This window comes from Chionomys nivalis, chromosome 26 (assembly GCF_950005125.1).
Source record: "Chionomys nivalis chromosome 26, mChiNiv1.1, whole genome shotgun sequence".
NCBI lineage: Eukaryota > Metazoa > Chordata > Mammalia > Rodentia > Cricetidae > Chionomys > Chionomys nivalis.
The window spans coordinates 26,063,729-26,084,599 of NC_080111.1; the positions used below are offsets into that span (position 1 = coordinate 26,063,729).

The 20,871-nt window shown below is 39.0% G+C and overlaps 2 protein-coding genes across 2 annotated transcripts in view; one reads left to right on the forward strand and one right to left on the reverse strand.

The window, feature by feature from the left end:
- Grm3 (glutamate metabotropic receptor 3) overlaps positions 1-6,737 on the forward strand; it is a 218,454-nt gene extending 211,717 nt beyond the window's left edge. Inside the window, exon 6 of the mRNA XM_057758303.1 lies at positions 6,335-6,737. Within this exon, the coding sequence (XP_057614286.1) occupies positions 6,335-6,408 (74 nt within the window). The 3' untranslated portion in view covers positions 6,409-6,737. The remainder of the gene's footprint in view (positions 1-6,334) is intronic.
- Positions 6,738-10,793: 4,056 nt separating this feature from the next.
- Positions 10,794-20,871, reverse strand: part of Elapor2 (endosome-lysosome associated apoptosis and autophagy regulator family member 2) — a 168,518-nt gene continuing 158,440 nt past the window's right edge. Inside the window, exon 22 of the mRNA XM_057758302.1 lies at positions 10,794-13,044. Coding sequence (XP_057614285.1) covers positions 12,985-13,044 — 60 coding nt within the window. The 3' untranslated portion in view covers positions 10,794-12,984. The remainder of the gene's footprint in view (positions 13,045-20,871) is intronic.

Genomic DNA, 20,871 nt, shown 5'->3' on the forward strand with positions numbered 1-20,871 from the left:
AGGTGTCCATAGCACCACAGTGCACACAGACAAGGCATGATATTCCAGAAAATATAATTTGATGGGGGACAAATAAAGGAATATTGTTAGAGTGTCTGGATGTTTATGTCAAAGGCATGCTTTCTCTCAGTAAGTGGTTCTTTAATATCAAGCAGGTATTTTGAATTAAATTACCCCACATCCCCCTCCTTTCTCTGTTGTACCTTTGGACAGGAAGCGGCACAGAAAAAGTCCCTGAACCAAAGCGTTCAGTATTTTATTAGAGTTGACTCCAGGCAAACAAGTTCATGTGACCCCAGAGGTATCAGACGTCTTTAGGAACACTGACATGTTCAGAATTATGTGAATATGCTAACTTTAAAACTGTGGTTTGTCATCGACCATTGTCTATAATTTGTTTTAGATGCTCAGTACCTTAAAGCAACAAGAACAACAACAAAAAACCAATTTGTTTTACTAGCTTATCTTCACTACCTCTAATTCACCTTAAATAAAACTATCAGGAGTGTTCCGAAGTAGGGATACTGTGTTTCCATATAGCATGAAATGAGACCACTGTGTTGTCCAGATGCGGGTGGCTCAGACCAGACTGATAGACATGGAAACAAATGAAGCATGGAGAGGCTGTATATAATTTGAATGTGATGTTAACAAGACTAGCTCCACCTGAGAAAAGAACATGAGTCTGGCATAGTGTTTTAGAGTCTGATAGTTGCAGCTTCAGATTCTAATCCCTTGGCATAGTAGCACATACCCCATGCTAATAGATTCCCACGGTGAGTGAATGTCTGATCCTTGAATGAGTTTTAATGCACATTTTGATAGGAAAGAAAGAAAAAAGTGCTGGGCAGCTCAAAGGTGAATAAGAAGAGTGCAGAATTAATGGGGGGGGGGGAGTAAGTACAGAGTTAAGGAGCCCTTTGTTTGCCTGATGTTTACTAAACATATGCTTTCATAATTCTGAAGGGGAAACAGTAGAGGGATATGACTGAAAACATCAGGAGGTAACAGTAGAGTAAGGTAGATGAAAGTGAGATCTCTGCTCAGACGGGAATTTAAATTGTATCACGAATAACAAATCACATCTGATCTATCTCCTCTTCATGACTCATCTCTCAGAATGAAGAAGTCTTAGCGTTTGTTGGATTATAAATCTCACCTGAAAAATAATATCTTTAATTTTTACCTTGTTCTGTATTAATAGATTTCATATCACTATTTGAATTAGTAAAAGTAGATACTTCCTGAGAATTCAGTCTAGAATTACCCCCAATGTCTTAGCAATGAATATTCTGCCTTCCTCTTGAAACTTCACTAATAGCAAGACTGCAGCACTAGTGTCCAGCAGCACAGCTTGCTCACCAAAGGAACTTCTTCTGAAAAAGGGTGAGCAAAATTGAGAGAATAAGCGAGATTACAGATTTAATGACAAAAAAGTACAAAGAGGCATACAGCCAGTAGAAACTACATCCCATGACTATTTTAAAAATACATAAATAATCAGATATCCTGGGGAAAATTAGTTGAGGTCACCACCAACAAGACAACTGAATGGATGGGAGCAAACAGAAATGTTTGCTCTGATGAGATGTTTATTTTTCTCCAAGTCCAATGTGCTGCAGAGCTTGGTAAGGCATTAATTCTCAGTTGACTAACAGGCTTGGCATGCAGAAAAATCTATTAAATAAGTATGTTTAATTGATCAAGAGCCCAGTTACATTATGTGAAAAAAGTCATAATTTCCTCCCAAGCCTGGGCAGAACGTGTGTGAGCAGTGGGAAGAACTGAATTCCACACAGGGTGCCATGGCAGCCGCATGGATGCACTGATCCATGTTTAATCGTGTCTGTGAAGTCAAATGTGTCTTTTCTAAGGTGCAAATTGTCCTTTTGTGATCAATAATGAAACCTACAAGGTCTCTTCCAACTATTTTCAGTTTTCACTTTGAGTTGCAAAAGTCCCATTTTAGCCTAGAGCAGACAGCAGCTGCTGTTTGTCCCACGTCCCCAGAAAACCTAAAAGAAGCCTGCATGATTATTGTTTCTTGCAGACAGAATGATTACAGAAGTCTGCTTAGGCTCGCTGAAGAAAATGAGCCAATCTTACAGCATTAAAAATCTCACAAGAAGTTCATCAGAATAACGGCAAAGACTCATCACAAGAACACAAGTGCGCGTGCACACACACATATGCATGTGCACACACACGCATATACAAGCACACACATACACACAATGACAGCATTTTGATTATCTGCATATTTTACTATCTTGGGGAATAACAGATGGGTTAATATGGGAAGTACATGTAAAATATTTATGAAATGCAAAGCAATTGAAATGATAAACTCATCAAACAATAATTTCTTCTACTATATTCAGCAGCATATGCAAACAAAGGAGAATTTTTTTACATAATCAAATGCAATGGCCAAAGCCGCAGAGAAACAGTGAAAGGAAAGCAGAAGTTTACAAAGTGAAGATCCCTTCAACACACTATAAAGGGTGTGGGGGACGTTCCTGCAGAAAGAGTCTCACAGGCCACCGAGTTGCAGTTACTTTGTAAGGAGATTTAGAGTTTGTATTCCGGCAAAGGGTGCCTCCTTTAATATCAGGACTCAGAGTTCTCTGTGAACGTCTGTAGTGATGGCCATGGGATCGAGAGTAGTGAAACTATGCAGCCAGCTCTCCATGCAGCCATTGTATCTCCTGCTTAGTCAAATGCACCCAAATGATAAGAAGTTGGAAAGCAGAGAGACATGAGAGAGTCCTTCAAAGAACAGAGGTCTGTGCCGTTCCACAGCAGACTGGGAACATGAGAACAGCTGTAAGAACTGGCCTCAAGGAGAGCATAGAGGGGGCCTGAGACTAGTCCCTGGTAGACAGAGGTATCTGCCTGTCAGACTTTGTTATCCCTACTTATTCTCACTATATATGATCATTCCTCTGCAGTCTCTGAAAAGGAAAAGCCTGCAAAGAAATAATAAAAACCTGATCCTAGGAAAGATAAAGGAATTAGTCAAAATGCCAAAGGCAGAACACCTGTTGTTAGGAGCTCTCACCTTGAACCAGTTCTCTGTGCAAGGGTAGTTGTTGCCCCAGTGTGACCGAGGCGCAGAAAAGTCCACCTGTCCTAATGAGGCTATTACAGACCTCGTAGGTGTAAGGTCTTCCTCCTTAAGACTTCCACTGATCTCACTCTTAGAAACATAAACGTTTATGGACTCTCCCGGGAAACATTTACGGGAAGTCTATTCATGAAATACACTGGAGATTCATAATGAAACAAATAAGTAGAGCTGCTTATTTTCTGATCAATAGTGAAGAAGAGGGAGAGGAGGAGGAGTCTGCAAGCATCAACTGTGTAGGCCAGAATTTTCAAACTGGGTGATATGACAGAGAGTTACTGAGACTGAGCTGACTGAGGACCATCTTAAAAGGGGTCCCATTCCAGCTGTGGGTGATATGACGGAGAGTTACTGAGACTGGGCTGACTGAGGACCATCATTTTAAGGGGTCCCATTCCAGCTGTGGGTGACATGACAGAGAGTTACTGAGACTGGGCTGACTGAGGACCATCTTTTTAAGGGGTCCCATTCCAGCTGTGGGTGACATGACAGAGTTACTGAGACTGGGCTGACTGAGGACCATCTTTTTAAGGGGTCACATTCCAGCTATGGGTGACATGACAGAGAGTTACTGAGACTGGGCTGACTGAGGACCATCTTTTTAAGGGGTCACATTCCAGCTGTGGGTGACATGAATGAGGCCTGTGATGAGCAGAGAGATGCTCCTGGTAGTAGCCACAGCTATGGCAAAGGCACAAAGTTGAGAAACATCATTACTATTTGGAGAACAAAGCAAAGGGGGGGGGGGGCAGGAATATGCAGGAAGTGTAAAAAAACAGATCGAAAGGCATAGTCCCATTAACTGAGATTTCTAAACCCAAGTTAAAACACAAGGGGGATACCACTGTTAGTGTCTAAGTAGGTGGCTCATATTTCAAAATTCAGCTGCCCCTCAGTATCCAGGGACCAGCTTCAGAACATCCTCCTCCATGAGTGGTCAAACTTTCAAAATAACCTATGCACATCTCCAATAAGCTTCCGATTATGTCTAGATTTCTTATCATAGCTAACATAGTGGGACTGCTATACATAGTCATTATATTGCATTATTTGTGGGCTAGCAGAAAACTTCTGAATATGATCAGTGTATTTTTTTCCTGAATGTTTTCGATCTTTGGTTGGTTGAGTCTGTAAATGCAGAAGCACAGATGTGGAGAGCTGACCGTAGTCTTGCTGCTGTGTAGGAAACATACGACCAGAAGAGATGTACGTAGTATCTACCTCTCCTGTGAATCTCCGCATGCAGATGATTAATGGTGGCTTGCCCAGGGTCAGACACGCCCAGGGGGCCATAGCTGGATGTACAGCTAAAGCTAACTGCAGCTGGTGAGAGGGTTGCCATGGGGAAAACAGGAAAAAAAAATTAAGCACGAATTTTAGACTTCTTGTTTGGGTCAGAAGGCAAAACCGTTTACTGAGGAAAGGAAGACTAAGTGGGGAAAAGCTATACAAAATCAAGAGTTCTTTGGACACCAGTTTGAAATGGCGACTACATATTCCCATTACAGCGTCAAGCAAACAGCAGGATACAGGGCTCTGAGAAAGAGCGCAGACTGAGTGGCGCAGCATGGTCCCTCTGCTCCCAGTGTTCTGTGTTTATGGCTTCATTTACCTTGTTCGTTTACTTTACCAACTTTTACTGATTCTAGGATTTCACAAAGCATAAGAAAATAGAGAATAATTAAACTACTAACGGTCTCACATTTTGGAATCATCATCATAACTACTTTCCATCAAATTTTGCCAGGTATATACTATGTTATTACTATCTCCACAGCAGAAATTTTAGGAAATTTGTCACATGCCATCCCTTCCCTCAAAGATTATAGTCATTTGGGAAAGAAAATTCAGTGTGGTAACATATGCCAGTAGACAAATTATGAACAGATAGAGGCAGGGGGATCATGAGTTTGAAGTTAGTTGAGGCTACAAAGAAATATTTAATATGGTCCATTTATGTTAAAAGGTTAAAAAAATCTTTCAAAGTCTACTTGTCACGTGACTCCAGTCATTTCAGTCCACAGACTTCCAAGATGTTCTCACATGCCTACTCAAATTACAAAATGGAAAAGCTTCAGGTTGGCTAGTGGTAGACCTGCTACAAGATGCCAATGCCCTAAATATGGTGGTCGCTTCCTTAGAATGCTGCATAAGCTACAGTCTCACAATTAGTTAACTCCTTTGTGTGCAGAGAAGTTACTATACAAAAAGTAATTTATGGGTCAATAGTATCTGTTATCAGACATGAACACTTTGGAATGAAATTAGTTCATGTCTTTAAGGAATAGGAAGACAGTTTGTCAATTGTAACCAGACTGTGTTCTGGTGATGCAGTTCCTGTGGCAAGAATATATGTTAGGATAGATGGAGAGACCTAAAAGATGGTTTAAGTTCACTTTCACCATCTTGACCATATGGTTTCATCCCAATGAAGAATGAGTTTCCTGCTTATGTTCTCATTCAATGAAAAGATATCAGGTGTAAAATAAATAAATCCTCTGTGAACAAACTTCACATAAAAACGAGATAGTAATAGGTAGAAACTGTGTCTGAGTAAACCGTTATAAAGAGTGACTGTACACTGCTATGTTATACAGGCACCATGGCACTGAGACCACCATTGTCATTAAGGATGGTACTTTCTTTAGAATGCCTTCATTTGATGCCTTCATTGTTAAGGAGCCAAAGCTCTCAGCACTCACTCTTGCCCGTGTCCTCACAGTCTGTGCAACAACAACAGTGAAATCACACTAGATTTCTAAGTCAGTAGAGTTCACACAAGACCCCTGGGACCAAAGGATAGTCATTCCTGATCAAAGATCAAAATGAATTACAGTTATTGAATAGAAGAAATAATTTAATCATCCGTAAGAAAATTATAGGGTCCTTTGGTTCATTCAGTATATTTGAATCATTTTAGAGATTGTTAAATCTAATTTTCAATCCATGAGAGATTTCTTTCAGCAAAGATGATGCTTAAAGATCCCCTTTCCAAGACGTGTGACATGGGGAGGCACATTTTAGGATATAAACTAATGAGCAGAAGATATTTAGAAAGCTTGTCTACTCTTTACCGTAAGTCAGTACGCATTTTCCAAAGCCTTGTTAAAATGGGTTTCAATTAATCTTAGCTCAGTGTCTGGGAGTATTGATGGCCTCAACCGAGTGTCCTGCTCAACTCAGCCTCTGCGCCACTTTGTTTTCCAGCCTCCGCAAGCACGTACGTGCCAACGGTGTGCAACGGAAGGGAAGTTCTCGACTCCACCACCTCATCTCTGTGAACGTGATATGCACTTCAGTTCGTACGTTCTTAGGCCGTTAGCCCAAGCGCTCACGTGCTGCCGCAGAACACGGGGACAGAGCAAAAGAACAACCCTGGCACCTTTTTTTTTTTTTTTAGAAACAGTACAATAAATTATTTTTGAGGACTGTTCAGTATCTAGTGATGTGCTACGACTTCCTAGGCTGATTTTAGTGCCCTTAATAACACGCCCTCCCCGAACATGGAAATAACCATTGTTTACAGAGCTGAGCATTGGTGAAGGGTCCGACAGGGTCAGTCTACTAAAACAAAACAAACAAAAAAAACCCTACACAGTGGCAATATTAGGTAACCTTTTTCCTATGACGTCTTTTGTAGGTTCTTGTAACTAATTTAGGGTGAGTTTCTACGTTGTATATTAAAGTTACATTATGTGTAACAGATTGTTTTTCTCAGTACAAAATAAAAAGCATCTGTATTAATGTAAAGATAACCAGAATAAAAACCTTCCAGGTTTTCAAGTATGGTGGATAAAGGTTTGTCTTTTTGGCTCACTCAAGGTAATTTGAATATGTAGATTTCAAGTCACCTTCTCTTGTTAATGCTGGAAGTAATTGTCTAACTGTGCTTTCTCCACAGTCACATTGGAATCAAGCTGTGGCCCTGCTACAGGGCTGTGAGTGGAATTCTACTTTCCTACAGATGACAGTGATCAGAAATTGGCAAAGGGTGACACCGTGAATATAGTAATATAAGAATATGGTGATATACATAACATCTTTTTAAAGCTATGACTATATAATAGGCGAATACTGCCGAATGAGGCAAAGTCTCTCATACATCCTGAGTAGAGGGCTGTGACCTATCAGGAAAAGTCTGGTGGATCTGACGTTCAAAACCAACCATTATGACTAGAAAAGAAACCAGAAAACCTCTAGTAACTCCATTGGGAAATCACTCTTGCCCTTTATAGATGAATGGGGAAGTAGAACTCTGGAGATCTTACTTTCCATTGCTCTCTCGAGTCCTATGAATGATGATCCAGCACATGGACTTGCCATTAAATTTAAATATTTTACTAACCTAAAATAAGGCATGAACAGTAAGGGTAAAACTTTAGTAAATACTGCCCTGTTTCTATCAAACTTTTATTTGCAAATGTTTTACTAATGTTGGAAAAAATATTGAGAACACGTCTATCTGTAGAACCTGTGTCATGTAACAAGGGCAGAAAGTACATTTGTTTCTTGTGATAATGGGGAACAAAATGCTATAAACTATGTGGCTTAAAACAACAAAAAGTTATTCTGTCACAATTAAGGAGTAACAGGACCAGGCTGCCTTGTAGAATTAAAGAAAGAATTCATTCCATTCTCTTTCTAGCACCTACTTCCTTGGCTTATGGACATGTCATTTCAAACTCTGTTCAGTGTTCGTACCATCTTCACCACTGTGTCTGTCTTGTCCATTGTCTTAAAATGTCATGTGTCATTAGATTATTGAGCCACCAAGATAACCCAGGATACTGTATCTACAGAGGCCATTCGTTTAGTTTTGGTTTTGGTGTTAGTGAAGGTGTTGTTGATGGTAGTCATTTTGGTTTTTCTTAAAATAAAATCGCATTCTCAGGGTTCGGGGGCTAGGGCGTGAACATATTTCTGAAAGCACTATTTAGCCCACAGCAGAAAGATCAATGAGATCCAGTCTATCTAGTCCCTTTAATCGTAAAGCACACACCAGAGCTGGGGATATAACTCAGCTGCTAAAGTATTTGCTTTGAGTGCATGCGAAAGCATTTTAAAAGCAGGACTTGTGGTCAGGAATGACTGAGAAGGAGAATTAAATATATGAGAAGCAGTATTTGAAATAGTAACACATAATACTAATTTTAATCTATCTACAAATAGTGAACAGTGGCATAAAGGCCCAAAGGATCGGCCTTGAAGGAAATAAGAAGCTAGACAATCTTCTCTCCTGCATGCGTTTGAATGGAATCCAGCTACAACCCACCAGATGCTTAAAAGAATAGTACCCACCACTCCCTGAATTCTCACTAACATGGGTACCTGAAATCTGGGAGTGACCTAGGCTAGGTGAGTAACAGATCTAAAGACACTAAATAACAAAATTAAGTTCCGATCTGACTGCAGTTAACAGAAGACCCCGAAGAGCACGCTCAAAAGCCCCATCTGCTGGAGATGACGGCTGAGCAAGGCTGATGAGAGTGAATGAGCTCTATCTGCTGATAGACTATGACAGTCCGAGACAGGCAAGATCAGCTGGGCTGTTCAGAGGCCCGGCTGATGCCTCTAACAATCACGCCGATGGTGGATCGGTGGATCTTAGAGCAAGACCATCACGGTGGTGTCTGAATCGTGAGGAAACTGGTTTTGAGGCTGGGTTTTGAGCCATACCCACTATATTGTACGCCCTGTCAGAACACAGAAAATGCATTAACAGGAAGCTCTTGTCATTTTCTCCATCCTTCCTACAAGTCTTGTCTCTAATTAGAAAGTACACCATCTACCATATGAGCCCTAGAAATAATTTTTATAAGCATCCGACACATGTATGAAAAACAGATGCTATAAGATCTTTTCTATGCAAGCCATCTTATTAAAAAAAACAGGTTTGGAAGCTTTTATTTTTCTATATTAGTAACAACATTTTATCCTTCCAGAATGTAAAGCTGATTGATCCATCTCTGCAAAACTTTTCAAAATTTAAGAATTCCAAGCTGAAAAATAGGTTCTATTCATAAAAAAAAAAAAAAAATAGAAGCTAGCTATCTGCTAGCTTGTCCTGTGTTTCTAAAGTTACTGCACTCGGCATCCTCCCTAGCTTAAATATTAATAGATTGTCCTGCCCACCCGAGTTTAGCACAGTGGTGGAAAAGTCGTTCCTATCTTAAAACTGCTAGGCAAGCTGGTTCCTGGACAACTCGGAGGGCAGATGTGAAGAATGGCTGAGACAGGTAATCTCTGTCTTTACAAGCCTCGAATCCACGTGTTCTCTCAGCTAGTCCTTGCTCTATCCACAGGCCCATCCTGATTGTTTTAAATTCCATAGATTGTCCAATAAATAAATAAATAAAAATAAATAAATAAATAAAGGCTGTGGGGGCAGGGCTGAAAAAAGCCACAGAGGCAGATTTGAAGTAGACGCCTGGGGCAAAGGTGCACACCCAAGGGTGAGGCAATTACCCACCCTGCTCCACAACAGCAGAAAGCTTGGATTTACATAATTATTACTGGTTCACTCCATTATTTGAAATGCAGTCAGTAGAATTTTGAAATCAATTAATTGACCTAAAGGAAATAGTACCCAATATACTCCAATTTCATCAAAACTCAGAAGGTATTTTCAAAGGAGCCTCCTTCCACAACTTATTAAAATAAAGAAAAATTCAGCCAGCCAAGGTCTTAATAGATACTTCATTCAAAGAAACTGGAGGGGTTTGCTGAACCAACAATCATTAAAGGAAAACCAAATACAATTTTTAGTTTTCTATTAAAACAGGACCTAGTAAATGGGTGAGCATTAAGGTACTTGGACACATGCCATAAATACAGCAGGGAAGCCTCCCCAGCACCCGGTCTCAAGAATCCATGCTATTTTGTATGCCAGCATCCCATCCTCAGAAGGTATCTCCTACTTATCAATAGGAGAACATAAAACGAGCAGCACCTCCCATACTAACCAAGCAACTGGCTTTCATGGGGGAAAATAGAAACACATTAGCCTCTCATTAGGAATGACCCTGAGCCATAGGAGACACTGTGACCAAAAGACATCAAATGCCACTGGCCAGAAGGAACTTAAAGAAGCCAAACCGACTGCTATCCACCACCTGAGAACCCAGATGGCGAATCACTGGACTCGAGTAATTGTTCCATGGTAACTGAAACCATCCTTTTGGGGGTATAATAAAGACAAAAGTCTACACAAAAGTACTATGAAATGTTTTTAATCCTAAGAAGGATGTGATTATTAGTAACCAAAGAGAGGAAAGGTCAATAATAATAAAATTCAGTCTTTTAAAGCAAGTGAATATATATCAAATTGTTCTACATTGTTAAATGGCATAATATAACTTATTCATAGAAGACATGTTCTCATCCAGTGGGAAATTGACTTTAAAATGTCTTGACACAGTGCTCAGAGATGTTATAGGCAACAGTTGACTTAATACTTAAGTACTTAAGTATGTGAGACTCCAAAGTATGCCTTTTAGAAAAAAAAAAAAACAAATCGTGTATGTTTCTAGCACTGGTAGTAATGGGGAAGCACATGCCAACTGAAAGTCATAGAAACATAATAATTTGCTTATACCTTTCAACATTTCACTGGGTTTATCAAAGGCCATACATAAAACTAAGCAGAATTGTAGCGCTAAAATTGGTCTATATATCCCCCCAATAATATTCTCTCTGTCATCGTTCTTCAGTTCTTAGAATAATATGACAAGCCAGGAGAATCCAAAAGTGGAACTGAGCTGACAAAAATCTGTTTAATATCTAAAGATAGAAATAAAATAAATAACTTCTTCTATAGCAACTGCACTTTCAGAGAGTTCATTAAAATTTAAGGCATTTTCGACATGTCAGTGATTTTAGTCCAGTGACAAGCAAAGAAAGAACTACCTGGGAGCAAATCCCAATTATCTCCATGGCTTGGAACATGCATGTTATTATCCCTATGGCTTGAAACACGCATGTTGGCACAGCGGAAGATGGGGCGGGTGACGGTGACGGAGTGCTCTGACTCCATCCAGTTTGTACATTTTCTCCGGTTTCCTTTGAAAGACATTTCAAGTGTATTTCCACTCTTAGGATTAAATTTCGATTATGAGAGGGAAAAAATGTCAATATTCCGATAGTGGGACAAAAATGAGCAGAGTCAAATAATTTCTTATCCAGAAGAATATCCAAGAAATTAAACACAAGAAATATGCTAAATAACATTCTCCTCAATAGTAGACAAACAATACAACATCATCTACTTCTATATTTAATAGTACACACACATAACACACACGCACCATTCTTTTAGTGATGGCAAAAAGGTCTAGTGTTTTACCCACTGACCAATATGCACAATTATTCATTTATTCATTTTGTCTCGTTTATCACAAAAATAAGACTACATTACCCATGGAATCAAACATTACAAGTCACTGAAACACCTCGGGCAAAAACATAGTTAAAACCTTACCCATGGGCTTTGCCTCCTTCATCCAATTGAAAATCTTTTTAAATTTTTGGATGAAAATCTGTAAAGAGTATGGCTTACTGGAAATAAAGTAGAACATCTTAGACCAGCAATGGGTAAGATACCCTCCTCTTTCCCAGTGCTAAAAGTTTACACAAAATTGATCAAATTCACCTTCAACTTTCTTCCAAAAATAATATCCAAGTCACACTAATACTCATAATCCATCATAAGGAATACCACGACTTTCTAGGTTGCTTTTGAACAGGAACAATACGCACTTCATAACTGCTAAGAAGATTCTTACTACGAATACAAAGATATGCAGTTTTAGAATATTGAATTTCTTCCTTATTGGCTTAAAAATAAAATCTTCCAAGTAATTCATACTTTTCAAAGTCTTGTAGCAAAGGAAAAATAAAAAAAAAAAAAACACCAAAGTTCTGGGGTCCGCCTTCTGTGAAGAAGAAGCCCCTTGACATCTGTGGACACTTTGAGCTACCCAATCAAGCACAATTATCTGTCCTGGAGACACGCCATCCTCCTCTTCCTTCTGTCTGTGCAGGCTCTGATAAACAAGGTATTCCACTGCTTTATTACTCAGCAACACTCAAACTGCTTTCAGCCCTCTAACTCCTGATCATGCCAGACTGCTTGAATTAATGACATGTTGAGGTTTCTCTTTGGATTTTTTATTACCTCTCCCTTAAGATTCCTTCATGCAATTAGTTAAATTCTTCATATTAGTTCATCCAAAGTGGAATTCTGAAAATGACAATCAGCTTTGATAACCCAGGTAAAATTCTTCACAAAATATTACTGATATCCTAGATTTTTGAAGTCAAGAGAAAATATCTTATGAAAATTTATTGTCTTTCATAGTTCATCATTTTAATAGAAAAGATGTTTTCAAGTCTTGGAGAAATAAAGGGAAAATAATTATAACATAAAAGTTTTTTTTTCAAATCTTTCCCAAATTACAAGACCAAGACATACATGGGAACACAAGACATATGCTTATGTCTGCCTTCCAACACATATTTTTTTATGTAGACATTATAAAGAATTAAAGTTACCCAGTAATTATATGGCATGCATCAGCAGTACATTGGTGGGCTTAAACTTGGATTTCAGTTACGTGTATATACAGCTAAATCTCTTCCTGAGTTAAGCTTCATCTTCAGTGAGACCCAAAACATGTCTTCTGTAGTTTGACAAAGTATGTGACGGTTTATAAGGCAATCAACATGTCTGCCTCCTCCTCTCTGTGGCACAGCCCTTCTGTGACATCACAGACATGATAGTTGTCAGGACAAGTCCTAAGACGGGTCCTGAAAGATTAGGTGTCCTTACTCATCAGTCTGAAAGCAGAAGCACTGTCTCTTCATATATTGGGGCATCTTGAGGACTTCAGCTGAACAGATTCGAAGTGGTCATCTTTTTCCTACGGGGGAAAACATAATAAAATCAGCCCACTGAAATGCCAATAAGATTATTAGGATTTTACTTGCCATAACGAAAGTTCCCCAAACTCCCTTAACCTATGAACCTGTCACTTACAATTAGGGTTTTACATTAAAAGTAGGTAGAAAATACAACAAACAGCAAATCTACCCTGAAGGAGAATTTTGATGCCCAAGTGATAAGACAGACAACTCCAAAATAGAGACAAACACAAGATGGAGCAGATATCAGAAGACGCAACTGTGACTTCTCTGAAGAAGGAAACCGCCGAGACTTCCTGAGGACACTCTTGACCTTGGTATGAAATCAATGACATTGATACGCTAACTGTAGGCAAAGCAGAACTGGCAGACATAGGTGATAACACAGATTGAATAGTAAGAAAAGTAACAGCCAAAATGAGTTATGTTAATTTATATGTCCTAGGGGAATCTTTTGTGAATGTGCATTAGAGAAATCATAAAAGGTAAGAGACCAAATGTCTAATTCAAACATGCTATTGCTGGTGTATATAATACTCTCATAGAGGAGACTAGTCTTTAATGTGGCAGAAGAGAAATGGAAGGTTGAATATCTATGGATGTTTTAATCATTAAATATAGAATAAGGCTGTTTTAAGTCTTGTGGAATAGAAAGAAGATTTTTTAAAACCAAACAACAAAGCCAGCCAGGGTTAGGCTAAGCCAGGTGAGGCTCAACTGGGTAATAAGACTGGTACCAAGCCAAGCAGCCTGTGTTCAATCCCCAGAAACCACACATGGAAGGAAATGAAGGGATGCCATTTGTCTTTTGACCACACACACACACACACACACACGACACCTGCATAAATAAATAAAATTTACAAAAGAACAAATGGGTTGAGGTGTAACTCAGTCATGTGGCCCCCTTCCTAGCATATATGGAGCCCTAAATTCCTTCCCTTAGTTTGAAAGGAAACAAGAAGGGAAGGAGAAAGGAGAAAGTGAGAGGAAGGGGGAAGAAAGGAAAGAGGGATGGGGAGAGGGAACGGAAGGCAATCAGCTATCAAGTCCCAGCTGAAAATAGAAATGTGATAAAAAGTTAGTGTTCTATGAGAAAATGATGGGGCGTAGACAAGGACGAGCTGACAGAAAGGACCTTGCCTTTGGTTTTACCTGAATAATACCCAGTATATTTCAATGACAGTCCACACTGGAACCCACTACTTTCCCCTGCTTTTCTGGGATGATGAGCCTCTGAGAGAGTGGGCTAAAGTCCTCAGTATTCTTGCTGACTAACTCCTTAATAGCCTGCCTGCAGTTTCATGTTGCTCTTTAGAATAATTATGAATAGTTTGAATTTATTAAGACTTCACAGCATTGAAGGACAGGACTACACTTTAGGGATGCACCTGCGTATAAAGCCAATGGCATGTTAAATGTTTAGAATATCAGAAATGACCTAAAAAGGAAACCTGAGATTCTGTGGCCTTTTCTTGAGAAGATGTAATTCAACAAGGTCATAAGAGAAATGGAGGCATGTACTCGTCTATTCTCAGGGTAATATTTAAATTCAAATGCTTAGATAGGGATCAGATGTGACATTCCTTTCAGTCCAACAAAATTCTGCTTCTAATGCTGATTTAGTAAGATGCATATCCTTGTCTATGTGTGTATACAATGCATACAGGTCTGTGTAATTATAGACTATAAGTAGTCTATAAATACATAGAGGTCTATATAACTACTTAAATAGCTCCGCTAGTGAAGCAAGACTTCCCGGTGGTAGGAAGCAGATGTCTTCCTCTCTGAACATCTAGGACTCAAGACAAGCCTATCACATAGGCGAATTGTTAAGGGGCAGGTATGAAAATAAATTGACATATGCCTGTATGGCTGTAGCTCAATACTTGGGAGCCACAGAAGGATCAAGGCTGCATAGTGAAACTCTGCCTCTAAAATAAATGCACTGAGATATCACAGTATAGAAGAAAAAACAGGAGGCTGGAATCTGGGAAATACCAACTTCTTAACCCTAGCACCTATTAGACAAATCAGGATCCTCCCTATAAGGATACCACACAGGACAACTTTTCCAAGCCCTCGACTCAAGAATCTACACAAGGCTTAGGAAGCTTTTCCTCACCATCCTAAGACACCTCTCCTACTCTGTTCCCTCTCCTCTGTGCTGAGAGACCCTACTCCTATTCTCCTGACACTGGATAACCAATCATGTGCACATGCATGATATGTCTCCATAATGTCTATGGTTAGAAATAATGATAAAGTTATCACATTCCCTCAAAGAGGAAAAGTATCTTCTAGTATCTTATGAATGACTATAGAATACACAGATTCTAAAACCCCACAAAAATGTAACTGTAGCTTTCTTTTAACTGCTGAGCAAAGTCAAGGAAAATTAACAAGCATCCAGATGCAGAACAGAACTAGGAAAGGACCGAGGAAGTTATGGCCTTTAGAATATAAGACAAAGCAAAGAGATATAAACATACAGCTTTGCTTGTTCAAATCATGCATACCCATTTTTAAGTGGTAAACACAAGAAGATTTGATGTACACGGTATCTCTCTCCAAACACTAGAAATAGCACCAGTGTCCAGATAATACTGCACCACTCGTGAATTAAAAGAATTCTATTCCTGATTGAATCAGCATGCATGAATCTCACAAACCTCCTTTGGAGTAAAAGAAGAATTTGCATAAAGTATGACACACTCTATGATGTGATTACGCAAGGCTCTGAAACACATAAAACTAATCTATGGTTTAAAACATCACCATAGCAATTGCCTTTGGGAGATGAGAGGCTGATTCCATGCAAAAGGACTGGAGGCCACTTTCAGGATGAAACTAGTGTGCTAGATTGTCAATAAAATTTGTAGCATACACCTTTCCCAGAATTCATCAAATTATGTGATTGTCACAATGCATGTCCTTCCCTTAGAATGACCTTAAAATATATATTCTGAAGTGTTTAGGGATGAGGCTTGTTGAGGTCTGTAACTTATGCTAAAACACAATATAAAAAGAGACTGATGAAAATATAGAGAGATTGGCAGGTATGCAACAAAGCAAATATATTAAAATGTAGGTGGTAAGTTAATGATCTTATCGTTATATAATTGTTTTATATTGTCTACAATAGTTCAAATTTTTATTTTAAAAAGTAGAAATAATAAAAAAGCAAAACACACAGAAACAAATCCTCTGATATAACTGGCAAATATTTTTTCCCATTATGCCCGAGGCAGTCTCTTCACTGTGAGGGAACACTTCCTATGCTGTGTATGAGCTTTTTAATGTGATCCTGTTAATCCTTGAAATTATTTCCTCTGCTACGGGAGTCCCTTGCAGAAAGTCCTGTCTCTGCCTATGCCCCGCCTACATCTTGAAGAGTATTTTTATATAGTTTCATCTTGCAGTTTCAAAGTTTCAATTTCTATATTAAAGTCTTTGATCCACTTTGATTTTTGTGTGTGCAGGGTGAGGAATAGGACTCGAATTTCTTTGTCCTACATGTGGATACTCAGTTTTTCTGAATCCAATGTTGAAGTGGGTGTCTTTGCAATTCATGTTTTGTCACTTTTGTCAAAAATTAATTGGCTGTCACTGTATGCTTATTTTTAAGTCCTCCACTATATTTCATTCGTCTACTTGTTTGTCTTTGTGCCACACAGTTTTTGTTACCGTCCCTTCATTATATAATTTAAGATCAGATATTTCCCCAGTGTTCTTTCTGCTTAAAATTGCTTTGGCTATGCAGTGTCTTTTGTGCTTCTATGAACACCTAGAGCCTTTTAAAGCGCTGCAGAAATTAAACACCAAAATTATCAGATTAATAAATAGACTGAAAGCTCACAAACACAAATGTCCAATTAGTATTTTTAAATGTGTTCAACATTCTCACCCAGCAGGAAAATACAAATTAAAACTGCTCTGAGATTCTATTTCACCCCATCAGAATTGCTGCCAAGATAACAAATGGTAACAAATTCTGGCGAAAACTATGAGAAGAAGGAAACCCTTAGACATTGCTGGTAGGAATATAAAGTGGTAGAGCCCTAGTGGAGATTAATATAAAGGTTTCTCAAAAACTGAAGAACAGAACCACCATATTATCCAAATTTATCTCTCTTGGCTATCTACTCAGATAACAGGGATACTTTTAAACCCATATTTATTATTAATGACAGGAAGGAAATGAAACCAGCTTAGATGCCCTTAAACATATGAAAAGATAAAGTAATTGTGATTATATACATTACAGAGCTTTATTTAGCCAAGAGGAAAAGTAAAATTACGGCATTTGCAGGGTAGAAAAAGTAGATGAAACTCTACATCATTATGCTGTGTGATTTAAGTCAGTTTAGGAAGGACAAAAACTGCATGTTTCTCTTCTATGTGCATATCTGGGTGGGTGGGGGTAGGTGTGAATCTAGAAAGGGGCCCAAGATGGGAGGAGTAGATCTTTAAAAAGGGGGGGTAGGGATAGTAGTAGAATACATGTGGAATGAAAGAGGGGTGTTTCAATAAGTGAAGGGGGAAGGGAAAGAACAAGAGTGGGGTAGAGGGATTGGGGAGGGTAGCAAGGGAGGGAAACAAATTAAAATGTGTAACATATGTGTGTGAAATGTCAGAATGAATCACATTACTTTGTATGTTGATTATTGAAAACAATAAATTTTTAAAAGTGGACAAAAGATCACACGGACTGAAATTGTTACATTAAAATGCATATTGTGAACTCTCTCATGGAGTACCTCTGTGGACCTCTTATTTTCTGTGACTCTTTCTAAGAACCTTTGCCATCTTTCAATGTTCTGACTCTAGTATAATAGGGCGGGGGGGGGGGCAAACTACAATATAAGAAAACACTTAAAATTCTCTATAGTAGCTTAACTTATCCTCCTCCTGAACAATTCCAGGTACTCTTTAAGATATGGCTTAAGTATCATTTTCCCTTTAAACGTCCCCTGGTATGTAAATGTTCCTTCCCTGGAAAATACCGCCCAATCAAGAAAAACCTAGTAAATGAAGGCTACCCTTGGCTTCATGAAAAAGATATAGATTATCTTTTATTCCAAACAGTCTTCTCAAATATGTTAATAAAACTCGAATCCTTAGATGATAAAGATGGCACCTTCTTCCAGAACAAAGGAAAAGCCTGCTTTTCCTGAAAGCTCAAAACAGAGCAATCAGGAAGCACACTATTGTAAAATTTCTCAAGACAGGGATTACTCTTCCATAACACAATATATCATATATGTAGGCATCTTCTAACCTTTTCCCCTTGCAGTGGGTGAAGATCAAACAAACAGAACAAATCAGGCTGCCATTACTAATGTGGATGACAATAGACTGTGTTTTGTCTCCAACATGGGAGACTCAAGCCTTCTAAAGAATATGAAACCATGGTAGATTCACATGTTGGCTTGCAAGTACAGTGACATTTCAAAACCAGGAGAATTCTTCACTCTTTTGCTAATAAAGACATAAAAATGATGGGAACATGGTTTTGTAAATAAGACAGGATTCAAGCTTCAAATGTCGATTAACATGAATTGATAGAAAATGAATTCTCAAGATTCCATAAAGTTTGCTGCAAACATATTGACCAAACTCCCAAAGTATAAAGGGGTCCTACATTTTACTGCCTGATAATGAAAAGCAACAGTGGAGAAGTGGGAAGTAGACTATGGGGTTTACAGGCTAGCTCCTGAACAGTGCTCCGATATTGATTCTCCTCTGAGCAGAAGGTCTTCCTTACTAGCCAGGCTGTTAGCTTCAGATATAGTCCCTGGAAGAACAAACACCAAACTACACGCTGGTAGGAAAGAAGGATTTATTTTCTTTCAGATAAAAATTACAAAGACAAGTATCTATCCTCAGCACTAAAGTGGGCATGTGAGAAGCACTAGTGGGCTGAAGCCTGGTGAATTAGAATTCTGGCTAATTTTGGAGATATTGTAGGACTCAATGTCTGTTAGGAAATACAACAGCTTGGCCATCTTAATTTTCAAAACATTGAAATCCACTGAACTCTACCAAGCTGTATCAATTACTTTATGCCACTGTGACCAACAACTTGAGAGAAATAATTCAAGGGAAAGATTATTTTTGTTCAGAGTTTTGGAGGGATTGATCACTCCTATGAGGGAGGCACGGCAAAAGAGCCTACATTCTAGCAGATGGAAAGCAAAGGAAATAAATATAAAAAGGAGCCACAGCAAGATAAAGACACCCCCAAGACACTCCCATTAGTGACCTGCTTCCTCTAACAAAGGCCTACCTCATAATTACGTGATTGATCAAGGACTGGCCCATTAAAGGAGAGTCTTAATAATCCAATCATCTCTTAAAACATCCTTAAAGGCATACCAAGAAGTGTGTTCAACTAATGTCTTAGGCCTATGTCAAGACAAACACGCTAACTTCAGACCAATTAAGACCTGTTTAGTTGGTAAAGTGCTTGCCTTGAAAGCACATGGGCCTACAATGAGTACCCAAAGCCCACATGAAAACAACATAGATTGGTAGGCTCTTAAAATCCCAACCGCAGGGAGATAAAACAGGCAAATTTTTGGAACTTGCTGCCAGCTACCCTAACCTGCTGAGTGAGGCTCAGGCCAATAACAGTTCCTGTCCTAAAAAACCATGTGCACTGTCCCTGAGAAATAGCATTGAGGCCAGACCTTTGAGGAATGACCTCTGGCCTCTACACACATGCATACACATATACATGCTCACTTCCCTCCCTACACACACACACACACACCTGCACATGCATAAGCAGCCACATCAATAAGCATGCGCACACACAAATTTAATTAAATAAAAGCTGATAGAAAAAATGCCTCAAGATTTTGTACATCTCCTGACCAACAATACAGAGCATTGGTTTTCTCTGGGAAATTTCCCCAAATATAAATTCCCACAAGCACCTATTGTAAGGAATTGACTAGTATTTAGGCTTTCCTTTAGCTCCAAGATAGATTTAGAAGGCATAAGGAGATCACTGTAGTCTAAGAAATTGACCAAATAGAATCCAAAAATTGTTATTGTCAACTATAACATAGAAATTTCCTCTATCCTTTATGTTAAACCCAAGAATTAACTAAATGAAAGAAAAAATACCCTAGATTAATACCTGATTCTTGAATGGGAGGAGGACTCCAAGTATATAAGCTAAGTTCTAAACAACAAATGACAGAAAATCTATGGCCTCACACAGAAAGCAATTGTGATATGGCCTGCGACTCAAAGAGCCCCAAAGCTAAACCAGATGATGTCAGTAATGACTACCTTGCTATTCAGCATGACTTTGGATGAATAAAAAATACCATTGGACAATGAGCAATAGCTGAACTGACTATAAACAAGACAGATGCAAAGTCTGTTTGCTCTCAGGCATTCTTCCTCTTTACTCTTAATCTCCGTACACCCTGTCACTGGCTGTTAAGGAAGATGATGATTAGTAGAGAAACTAAGATTCCCTGTCACCAGGAGGAACTGAAGAGCACACACACCACTGGAGTGTGTTGTGGAGACTGGTAGCAAGGTTTCCAACATGACTATGCAGGATGCACTCACCCCAAGTTAATAACCTTTCGGGACCTGTGACTTGAGCCAGGGAGAGAGCAGAATGTCTTATTGTATTGTCATGACCCTCCATCAAGAGGCTAATAATCCAATCCCCTATTGTATACACTGCTAACTATATCTCCCTGTAACAGCCCACATTGATGAAAATGGGGCACACGTTAGGGCTCCCTGGCCCTCTTGAACTTGGATTTTGGAGAATGAATCTGAGTAACAGCTGATGGTGA